The sequence below is a fragment of the Emydura macquarii genome, unplaced genomic scaffold, assembly GCF_026122565.2.
Source record: "Emydura macquarii macquarii isolate MOO-44397 ecotype Brisbane River unplaced genomic scaffold, CSIRO-AGI_Emac_v2 contig_3249, whole genome shotgun sequence".
In the NCBI taxonomy this organism is placed as follows: Eukaryota; Metazoa; Chordata; order Testudines; family Chelidae; genus Emydura; species Emydura macquarii.
In genome coordinates this window covers 423,830-435,893 of record NW_027133386.1, presented here as the reverse complement: position 1 = coordinate 435,893, position 12,064 = coordinate 423,830, and the positions used below count along the sequence as shown (strand labels likewise).

The window sequence follows — 12,064 nt, the reverse complement described above, 5'->3', positions numbered from 1 at the left end:
CCCATTTGTCCAAACTGAAGTTTTCACGAGGAAGAGTTGGATATGGCAAATGTTTCGAGTAGGAAAAAAAGTAGAAAAGAGGGTTTGAAAATCCTTGAAACATTTTATTTCAATACTTTTTAAATTAAAAAAAAAAAACCAGTTTTTCATGGTTTGCAATGCCTCTTCTTCCAGAAGTGTATACTAAGGTACTTTTAAAAAAATCAGAAAAGAAGGTTTTCAAATTGTTAGTGGAAGGTATATAGTTATGATGGTGTTTTAACATCAATGTAGCTTATTCCTCTACAGGAAGAGAAATAAGTAGTACTAATAAAAGGCACCTTTATACGAATATACTATCATCCATACTTTTGTACCCATATAACTATTCTAATAAAAACAAGCAAACAAAATACAAGCAGAGCATGTCAAAGAAATATTTCAGATAGAAAACTGGTGCAGACCAGCTTTTACAATGTGAGTTTGAGCAAACACACTACCCCTGTTTCCTCTTTTACCTTCTCCCTAACTTCTCTTTTTGATTGAAAACTCTCTGGGGCAGGAACTAGCTCTGTGTCAGAGCTAAAGGGGAATTTTTAAACTTTTTCTTTTAAATCAATAAATGCTGACTAGCCAAGAACAAAATTGTTTGCCAAACAGAGCCAGGTTTGACCAACTTCCCACATTTTAAAATTGTCAGAACAAAATTGACATTTTTGAAATGTAAAAAAAAAAAATCAGAATTTCCAGTTTGGAAAAAAAATTGGCTTTATAATATTAGCTGATTAGGCTGAAAAGACCCTAAAGAGTCAAAATCAAAACAAAATATTTTAATTGACCCAAAATAATTTCTGTTCAAGTAGGTGGAGCAGGGTCAATTCTTGAATACTTGTGAGATTTCAACTTTTGGTCATAAATTGAGCTGGGAAAAAATACTGAACTCTTAAAAATACTTGTGGGGTGGGAAAACCACCCTCCCCTACTCTGTTTGTATTGAGTACCCAGCACAATGGTGCTGGAGTACAAACAGTACTGAATGCACCAGGTTTAACTAGGCTTTAGCACATCACTTTTTCATCTGAGTTTTCACTTTCTTGTGAAATACCCTGACCCTTATGGCATTGTTCCCCACTACCTCCTCGCCTCCTCTTTTACATCAGTGCTGAGGAGGGTGTAATGGGGTCTGTAAACCCCTTTCAGAACTTCAGCAGGGGTGGGGGGAAGGGAGCTTTCTCTACCTGCAGATAAACAGACCAGCCACACCCATGCACAGCTGCAAGAGCTGCCAATCCAGGAGGCAGACATCCACAGCTGAACCTTGTGAAGGAGGCAAACACCAGTATAAATGAGGCAGAGCAAGGTAGGTGGAGGGGCTAAAGAAACCTAAAATGGCAGAGCAGGGATAGCCTTGCACTAGGTAGTTTTCCTGAGCCTTTTTGAGGAAGGCAGTATTATTCTAACAAACTCATCAAGGACAGCAAAAACCCCAGAGGCTGCCCCTGATCAGGGGGCCCAGCACAGACTCTGAGGGGAGCCTGTGATAGGGGTCAAAAGCTTTTCTGATGAGGAGCAATCTTTTGCATTCATGCTATGCTAGGGTAAATGATGCTAGTTCTCTAATGCCCCTGTGTTCATGGCTGGGGTTTTCAAAGAGAAGGGGTTTAAAAACACAAGTGGTGGATCAGCCTTGAGTAGATGCTGGCCAGAGGCAAAAACAAACAGACAAACCCCGTGACTATTGTAGCTGGTAGGGGCACACATGAGCTTTGTACACATTGACAGGGTTGAGGGGAAAATGGTTGTTTCCTCTATTGACTGCCTTGGCTGAGGTGTGGAGTGGATCACACTGCGGGTGAAATTCACCCCGGCTGGGGTTTTCAGTTAAGACACCCAGCTCCTAATGAATATCAATAAGAGCAGTGTGCCCCCTTTGAAAAACTCACTCCTGTGCTGAGGGCCAGCATGACTTCAATCGACCACTCAAATCCTGCCTGAGCAATCACAATAGGAGTGAACTGTTGTAGAGGCCTTTTAATATGGCCTGCCATCCTCATAATACCAAACCAAAAACCAAAACCAGCAGGTCATTGTTATGATTTTATTAATAATAATAATGAAGTTACTGCTCTTTGATTGCTACTCCATGGATATTATTGTATATTCTTGTTTCTTTTTATTATTGCCCAGTTTATTAGTAGTGATCATAACAGGGAATTAGCATAGGTTTATGCTGCTAGTCTCACTTGAGAGGGTAATTATAGTAATATAATGGCAAGGTAAACATGTTCATAGGAGCAAACGATGATTTCCTGTTAGCATCAGAGCTAAGAAAATGAATACCAATAAGAAGTTGAATATAGACCATTATTCTATGAAACCAGTTTATTGCATCATAATAAAAATCAAACTCTTGTGTTTGTTCTCTTCTGACGGCTCGCCCTGTTTGCACCCAGTGTATTGCACAGGTTGCACGTGCTAGCAGAGATTCATTTCCCTGCTGTCTCTCATTATTTGGGAACCAAGATGTGACAGAAAACAAAGCAGAAGCCAGTGTTTGTTTCTGAATGTTTAATGATGTGGAGGCTCTTCTTGCTTCCCAGATGGGAGCACAGCCAGCTCCTTGGACCTGCTCGTAACTGCCTCCCTGCCAATGAAGGCAGGAAGTGGCGGTGCAGACACCGGGTGGTGGGACATGTCCTGTGGGATCTCATTAGACTGGCTGAGCAAGCCGCTCTCCAGCTGGGGAACCTGGAGGCAAAGCTGGGTGCAGCTTTGCTGTGACTGCAACACCAACGGCTGATACTCCCCTGGCTTGTCATTTTGGGGCTAGTCACCCCCGTGACGTGGGTCTTGCTTGGGCAAATCATGGCAACCATGGCGGGCTGAGCCAACCGAAGTATGATTGATTTGTACTGTGGTACTGCAAGGGCGCACCAGTCAGCACCAGGAACCCCGGGGGGCTTGGCGTGGGAAAGCTGACTTTAATTAGTAAAACTTTCAAAGGATCTGTGGGATTTAGGAGCCCAAAGGAAAGATTTTTAGTGGCCTTTTGACGTCAGTGGGGTTTAGGCACCCAGGACCGAGCGCCTCAAATGTATGTAGGTGCCCTACTCCCATTGAAATTGATGGGAGTTAGGTGCCTAAATACCTTTCAGTATCTGGGCCACGGGCACTTCCAAAAATCCCACCGGGCACCCAGCTGATTCTTTAGGCACCTAAATACCTTTGAAAATCTGGCTGGTCCAATTGACTTCCAAAAAGACCTAGACTCATAAGTGCCTAATTCACTTAGGACCAGCTATTTAAAGGCATTTAGTAGCCTAACTCACATTGATTTCAGTGGGCGTTAGAGGTCTAGATACCTTGGAGAACCACACTAAGCGTAGCAATGCGTAAATACGTTTAAAAATCTGGGCCAAGATCCCTTTGAAAGTCAATGGATTTACATCTGGTCCACATGGAAACTGCTACCCATATCCCTGTATTAGACTGATTTAGCTGATCCTGGGCAACTTTGTATGTGAAGACTCTTACATTTAGGCTTGGAAGGATTCTATTCTAATCGGTAACTTTCAGTAAACATTGGTTTCAGCATCCACACTCAAACTGATAAAACCGTATTTCCATCAGTGGTAATCAACACCTGCAGACAGGCATAGTAAGAAGAATGTTGCCTGAGAACTTGGAGGTTGATTTCAGGACATTTACTTTGTATGTTTTGACATTGTGATGCTGACAATTAGTGTGTTAATGGCTATACAGTGTTAACTTTTTGAATCTCTGTGGCTACTGACATGAAATAATTATTGTTGGACCCCCATAATTTGGCCCAACTGTGAACATTTAAACTAGTAAAAACTGGAAAAAAAAACCCCCAATGATTACCAATAATTTTGCACAACTGTGAACATTTAAATCAACAAAAATAGAAGAAAAAAAACCGCTTAAAAATAAACTTTGATGTTTGTCAAAATTACATGTAAAAAAATCAAATTCAAAAATCAGAATCAAATTCAGGATCATTGCGGCATCCAGGCCTGTATCCTGAGCCCCCAGCTGTACAGGCCCAAGGAATCCCAAAGAACCGGCTGTGAACCCACATGTGCCAGTTCACACATACAAGTTAATAAAAGCGATTGGCGTCCAGCTGGTGCAATTGTAACCCACTGGTGAGTGTGCGTTGGACAGCCCCTTGGTGCTGAGTCACTGGGGACGCGAGTTGCTAATGTCAGATGCTGTAGAACTTTGGCTCTGTGGCTCGAGCTGTGGCCGTTCATGTATTGAGCTCTGGAGATTCCTGCTCCAATCCCCAGTTTTTCGGTCCTGAGGGTGATTGATCATCACACAGTGTCCATGTGCAGATAAACTCTTAGGCCTCATTGGCACTAGACCCTTGCACTACTGTAGTGCCAGTAGCTGCTTTTTACCGTGATAATTATACCAGTACAATTGCTATGATGGATGCGGTTCTACTGATATAAAGACGCCTCCAAGTAGCATAGCTAATTCCCCTTCCTATACAGGTGTAGATAGCCTGAGGTTGGTAAGGCTGCATTTAACCTGTATAGTCCCTAAGCCTGGTCCTGCTCCTTCCAACATTTAAATGCATGCACATTTTTATCTAAACATCTGCAGGACTGGGGCCTTAGTTGTCTTCCTAGCTGAAAATACCATTACAATTCATCCACAAGGGAGCAGAAATGTTTTCACAGAAGCCTAAAGAATTTGCTTTGAATATCCCAGCTTTAATAGATGTGTGGTGTCCACATATTGGGCAGACTGAGAGATAATTAAGCAGTAGTACCTTCGTCTAGTCAGTAATATTCCTAGTCACAGAAGAAATAACTTCTAATCAGAGTGAGTCAGGATTCAGAATTTCTTTCCCACAGGGAATTCTGAGATTGGAAATTTGGTTGCGTCTGAAAACACAAAAGTTGGAATTTTTCATTAAACAAAATATTCAAAAAAATATTTCCTTTTAAATGTATCAAAACATGTCATTTCACTAAGGTTGAAAAGGTTTAGTGTTGACTTTCTTGTCTCAATTTTCTATTATATTATATACTGTCAAAACTGCAAAGTTGAAATGAAATATTTCAGTACGTTTCTGTGAAAATGCTGAAGAAATAGCTACATTGCCATGAAACAGTTTGATTTAATCAAATCAGCATTTTTTGTTGGAAAACTGCTGTGTTGGAAAATTTTCAACCTGCTTTACTTGTGATTGATGGACAGAAACAACAGCAGTGATGAAATCTCTCTCCACCACCATACACACATTACCAAATATTATCCAAGTTCTCATACAATCCGTTCTTGCTGCAATTTCCGATGCAGATGCGCCAATTCCAGGTCCTTTGGGGCCTTGGAGAATCCAAGGCAGAGAGACTGAAAACACTACACTTGTATAGGGCTCAATCCTGCAAGGTCCTGGGAACTGCCCGTACAGGCTGTCAGCTCCCACTGAGACTTCTGAAGTCATTGGGATTTGAAGACACAGAGGCTGTGATTTCCTATAGGAATTAAGTGTCTGGCTCCTATGAATTTCCAAGGGATTCAGGTGCCTAACTCCCTTAGGCACCTGTGAAAATCCCAGCCTCCGAACTGTGTAGGATCGGGAGCTGGCAATGCGAGGCAGTGCGTCATGGGAGATGAGGTCCATCTGGGAAGCCCAGCTTCGAGGAGACTTCAGGCATGACACACCCAAAGTACGACTCCTATGAAGCACTGCAGCAGGATTTCCGAAACAAAATACCTCCATTTAAGGCTGCAAGATTTCACTCTTTGGCCAGAATATTTCACTGTGTTTGGCTGAAAACTGAAAAATTGTGTAGTTTCGGGGTGTTCATTTTTTTCAGCTCAATTGTCTGTAGAATGTTTTTGTGAAAAAATGTATTTAGTTGCATAGCTTATTTATTGTTTCGTTGCACAGAAGTTTCAGCAGAAACTTTTTGACCAGGCCCACATACAACATAATGAACGAATCACAAAAGGCCCATTTATCCTAAAAGTAAAAAGGCAGGCAGTGAAATAAAACAAAAGCAAACGTGGAGCCTAAGTCCCCATAGTTTATTTCTCTGGAAGTTTTACATTCACATCCGTTGAAAGGCGTAAGTACAGTCGGACAATGCTCACAGGAGAGGATAAACAAACATGCAAAGTAGAATCACGAGGCTGACTTTCTTCGCGTAGAGGAGGCTGTCAGCTGTCCTTGCCTAGGCATCTCCAGGGTTCAGTTATCGTATCAGCTTTGTTTATAATACAGCAATGACTACAGATTCCACTTGCATTCAGGGTCCCATTTTACCACTTGCTGCACGGACACATGGTCAGAGAAAGTCCGTGCTCCCTCCCTTCCCCGCTGCCAAAAGTCACCATGTGAACAGACAGAGCTGGAGAAAGGAAGTATCGATATCCACATTTACAGATGGGGAACTGAGAAACTGTGGGATGAAGGCTGAAATTCTCAAAGCTGCCAAAGCACTTGGAACACCTAAGAAAGTTAATGAGAATTTGGCCCCCAAATCCCTTAGTATCCCAGCCTAATCAGTCTGCCCACATGTAGGCCCAAAGCTGGATTCTGTTATATTGAGTCTGTGTAAAATACCCTTGTTGTTTTGGTACGTGACAAACCAGCAGTGTCTGTGAGGTTTGCATTTCGGATATGTAGAGCTATGAGTTCACTATTAATAAGTTGTCTGAAACTGGTCATCGATTATCCTGTTTGTAAAGTTACCAAAAATCATTCTGTGAAACTGCTGCTGTTCTTGAAGTATACGGTGTTATAAAGTCACTGCTTAAAGTAACACCAGCAAACGTTCTGAAACAAAAAAAGTCAATGTTAAATGAGCATGTTTTGTAATAGTGGTAAATGTTTCAAATTTAAAAAAAAAGTGATCGTTTCTAAAAAACACTTGTGTCTTCCAGTTACAAGTTTTAAGTAAATATTAAAAAATTAAAGTGTAAATAAATGAATAAGTAATGTGTGTCTGTGAGGCCAAAAAGTAACAACAAAAGGCACCAGCCTCAAATGTTCAAAGAAGTCAAAATAACAACTTTTACGACCCAGATGGCCAAAGACTGCCCACCCTGATGACCCTAGAATCCACCTCAAAAAACGAAAACAAAATAAACTCTAAAAAATAACAATGAGCATGCTTACAAAACGTAAGTAATTAATAATCGCACCGAAATGCAGCATAACAAAGCAAAACCTACAAAATAGCATAAGAGTTACCCCTGTAAAAAAAACAAACCAAAAAAATAAGTGTTCGGTTTGGTTCTACTATCATCCTCCAGGAGCATCGGTGCGCACCGACAGACCCATACTCCCTCCCTCGTGTCTTAGCCATCTGGCCAGTAGACTAGCACGAGCAACTGAGGCTAGTAATTATACTCCATCTTTGTAGAACCGTGTGTGTGTGTGTGTGTGTGTGTGTGTGTGTGTGTGTGTGTGTGCAGGCAATTGCTTTTTAAAATCTCCGTATTCACAATAAACGTGGCGTATTGCCTTGTCCTCCTGAATAAGATCCTGCTGTTTATTTCATAAGTATGACACAAGGTCACACAGGGAGCTAGAAATAAATGCCAGTATCCTCACCACCAAACCATCTATCCCCATGCTTGAGAGAGCTCCCCTTCCAACGGAGTTAGATGTGAGCCTCCAATTCATCATCCCCACACTGTTCCTGGGATTTTCAAAGGAGCCAAAGGGAGTTAGATGCTCAACTGGTGCCTAATTCACTTAGGTTGTTTGAAAGTCCCTGCCTTGCCCCATAATATTCACCAGTTGAGATCACTCTTCCATGGAAGAGCCCTATTGGAATTCCCCCATCTTTAGCACCCATTTTCACCCATCCTGATTACCTGTCCACTGTTGAACTGCCCTGCTCCTTCAGGGAGCTCAGCGGAGAAAGCCTTTCTTTTTTAGTTGTCTTCTCAGGGCCTCCTTCACCTCCTGGTTCCTCAGGCTGTAGATGAAAGGGTTGAGCATGGGGATGACAATGGTGTAGAACACAGAGACCACTTTGTTTTGACCTGGGGAGGAGACGGACCCGGGCTGAGCATACATAAAGAAAACTGTCCCAAAGAACAAGCTCACGGCCACCAGGTGGGAAGTGCAGGTGGAGAAGGCTCGGCGTCTTCCCTCGGTGGAGGGCATCTGCATGACGGTAGTGATGATGTAGCTGTAGGAGATCAGGACGACCAGGGCCGTGCCCACGATGATGGCTCCACACACGGCCAACATCACCATTTCATTGGCGAAGGTGTCCGAACAGGAGGCCTGCATCACCGCGAGGACGTCGCAGAAGAAGTGGTCGATTCTCCCGGTTCCGCAGAAGGACAAGCTGAAGGTAAAGCCTGTCTGGATGCTGCAGTTGAGGCAGCCTGAGAAATAGGCGCCCGCCACCAGACAAACGCAAGCTCTCTTGGACATTGTGATGGGATAGCGCAGGGGGTTGCAGATGGCGGCGAAGCGGTCGTAAGCCATCACCGCCAGGAAGAACGCCTCGGTGGTCCCGAAGAGCGAGAAGAAGAACATTTGGGCAGCACAGCCGTTGTAGGAGATGGCTTTGTTCCCGGTTGAGACACACAGCAGGGCTTTGGGGGCAATGACGGAGGAGTAGCAGAGGTCCAGGAAGGCCAGATTCTTCAGGAAGAAGTACATGGGGGTCTGGAGCCTGGAGTCAGCGCTGATGACGGCGATCATGCCGATGTTCCCCACCACGGTGACGGTGTAGAGAGCCAAGAGGAGGACAGAGAGGAAAATGTTCAGTCCAGAATGGCCTCCGAATCCCACCAGGATGAACTCAGCCACCGTGCTGTGGTTTCCCATAGCTCCTTCGGTACATGGAGGGAAGAAGAGACAATTTGGGGAGAATGTTCTTTCCTCAATGAGCTCCGATCGCCATGCTGGTAGACACTAGCTCTCCATGGACACATTGCAACTCTGGGCATGGGACAGAGAAGACAATATATAAGAATCACTCTTGCTTGCAGCAGGTAACATGCTTCTTCATCATAAGCCAACGTCCACATGTGTAGTTTATTGCGCTGGAAATAGACTGGTTCTGAAAGTTGAAAAAAGGCTGAAAATTAGTGAGAAAACTTTAACAAGCCAGGAAAACTGTAATAAAAATATAGACCTAAATAAATATATGATATAAAAAATTACCAGAAAAAAGAGAGAAGTGAGAGGAAGTAGAGAAAGAGATTAGAAAGGGAAAAAAAGAGGAAAAAAAGATGAGAGAGAGATGTCAACAATTTAGTATTGACTTTTTTGGGAAGTTGGGTGGGAATCCATTAAATAACAACTGACCCCTGCATTTTAAAAATAGTCAACCACATGACAATTTCACCATTCAGGAGGCAGAAAACTCAGGTTTTCACATCACAAGAGTTCAGCTCAAATCACTCCAAGACAAGCTGTCTTCTAGCTGGAAAACCCTGTGCCTGATTCATGTCCAAAGATCACCTCCTTAACCCTCACTTGAAAGAGGAGAAAAGGGGTCCAAATTTTACTCTTGCCGAGACCAGTGTAAATCAGGAACAGATGTGAGGTCACATTGCTGAATGCACTACTGGAAGGTGCTCAGATACTATCATGATGAGTGCAGTATAAACCCTACATAGAATAGAATAGAATATGAAATTGTATTGAACTCAAAGGTTTTCTCTTCTCACTCTTGCTGATGTAAATCAGGAGTAACTCCATTGGATTCAGCAGAGCTGATTCTGCTCTCCCTTCCTCCACTGTTATTCAAGTGTATCCCCAGGATGGTTAATGTACAACTTGGTTGGAAAGTTGGCTTAAGAGACAAAAGAATCTGGTCTTGTGTGTCCTTACTTCTGATCATCTGACTCCACCACAGGTCCAGTTTCTCTCTCCCCCTGCCCCACCCATTATAAACAAATCATTATTTTAAATGAACTCTCTGCCTTTCTTAACTTACTCGTCTTCCCACCCACGAAGAACTAATATGTTTTCACTAAAAATAAATCAGTGCAGCTACTGGAAACGTGACGCAGTCCCATGATAATCAAAGTACTTACTTTTCAGGTATATCCACCTCCACCATGATTTACCAAGACTCCATTGAGCTTATTTCATTTAAAAAAAAGTGAATCTTCAGAAATGTGGTAAATAAAAGAAAAGAAAAAAGAATACCCTGAGCTATGAAACATCCAGAAATCCTATGGCAAAAACGCAATGAAAAAATGCTTCCTTGATCCCACCAGTTTCTTAGTTTTCCATCTGCAAACCTTTGTGATTACGTTTCTGAATGTAGCTCAGCACAATCTTTTGTGCTCTGAGATACCAGAGAAAGCAGAAGCACCTTTCTGGCTGACTCGGAATGGGTAGCACGGTGTGGCCTTTGGTCTGCTTTTTTAAACATCTTTCCTATTCCCAGAGGATGCATTCTTTAAGCAGGCAATTAATTTTGTTTTCCAAACGTGGATAAGCATGTGATCTTTTTCAGAACTAAGAAAGTAAGAATTTCTGGCGCTGTAGCAAGAATAAGTCCCACTGGAGAATTTGCTTACTGGGTGTTGACTGCCAAATTTCAGAATCAGCTGTGTGAGTGGAAGGATACATCAGTGGTTGGGTTTTGGACTTTGGAGCCCGAGGCTTGGGTGCCTACTCTGTCAGAGACCTCCTGTGTCACGTAAGGACAGATTTTAACAGGAATATCAGTGGCTTCAGATGTAGATAAGTGCCTAATTCACATTAAAATCAATTTGAAGTCCTCAAGCATTCAGTATGTAAGTGCCTGTCTACATCCATAGACACCTAAATATCTTTAGGAATATGATCCTATTTCCCAGCTCCCAGCGCACACACCGAACACCGGATCATCCTTCCTTTCTTTAGCTCTTGCTCACTCATGTGACCCAACAGATTTCTTGACCATGCCAAGGCTGATCTCTTAGGTCTGGCTTCTCCGAAGGAGAGGCGCTGGCTTGAGTAGTTTTGGTGGATAAGTTCTTTACCTCTGTTGATTGACAAGGGCTCCAACCCGCTGCTATGTTAAATCTTCCATTGATTGCAACGGGCACGAGACCCAGCCTGTTGCTCTGGAGTCTGGGACTGGAGATGTCCGACTGTGCAAGGACTGTGGGGGTGCCCCCCTTCCGCATTGGAAATTTTGACAAAAACGATTTTTTGGTTAAATATCAAAAAGCAAACCATTGAAAACGGCTCCACAGAGCATCATGAGAGTTTTCGTTTTGGTGCCTTTTGGTCTCATTCCTCTCTTCAGGCTGCATTCCCTTGTCTGGACTACACCTACCAGGATGCACCACTTTTTCTCCTTGTTGTATGGGTTGAGTGTGCATCCTGGGAGATGTATTCTGGCCAGAGACCCCAGCCCATAGTGGAGAATGACAGCCTAGGGCACCCAAACTACAACGAGTAAGGGGCACTAAGGTGCCATTGTGACTCAAAATATTTTGGGTTTGTCTGAAAAATCAAAAATTCCTCATTCTGTGGGCTGTTCAGTTTTTTGATTAGCCATCAAAATTATTTGAGGAAATGTTTAGTTGAAAACCAGTTTTCCACTGAAAAACCATTTAAATGGAAAATTCTGGACCAGCTTTTTTCTCTAGTGTAAGTCCAGGGTATGGTAGTTGAGCTCATATTCAATGTAATAACTCCCTCTCCCCTGCATATAATCAGTAAAGTTTGAACTCTGGATCATCAGACCTCGAGCACAGCTATTTGACACTTGACCTAAAGGATTAAATCTATTTGGTGGCAGAATAGTAGGTTGTTATCTTCTCTGTGGACTAGCCACTACAGGGAGATACAGCAAATATTTTGCAAGCATTTCGTAGAAAGTGTATTAGCTCTGATTTTAATTATTGCATGAGGATCACTGTAATTGCGGGTAGAGGTCATGACAGATGCATTTTTATTACATTGAAAAAGAAATATTTGTTTATTATTACAGTTCATTATCTCCAACGGCTCAATGTGAGATCAGAACCCTGGTTTGTTGGGCACTGTACTCCACACAGTGATAGGCTGTCCATGCCTCAAACAGCTTGCAATTCGAATGGACAAGGTAGACAAAGCAATGGTTAT

The 12,064-nt window shown here is 42.7% G+C and overlaps 1 protein-coding gene across 1 annotated transcript; it reads right to left on the bottom strand.

The window, feature by feature from the left end:
• Positions 1-7,882: 7,882 nt before the first annotated feature.
• On the bottom strand, positions 7,883-8,815 carry LOC137142809 (olfactory receptor 9S13-like). The gene has a single exon (XM_067532275.1). It carries the CDS (start codon positions 8,813-8,815, stop codon positions 7,883-7,885), a length of 933 nt encoding a protein of 310 aa, XP_067388376.1.
• Positions 8,816-12,064: the final 3,249 nt, after the last annotated feature.

Excerpts from the sequence above, each read along its gene's own strand:
- LOC137142809 (XM_067532275.1), bottom strand. The coding sequence starts at position 8,815 with ATGGGAAACCACAGCACGGTGGCTGAGTTCATCCTGGTGGGATTCGGA.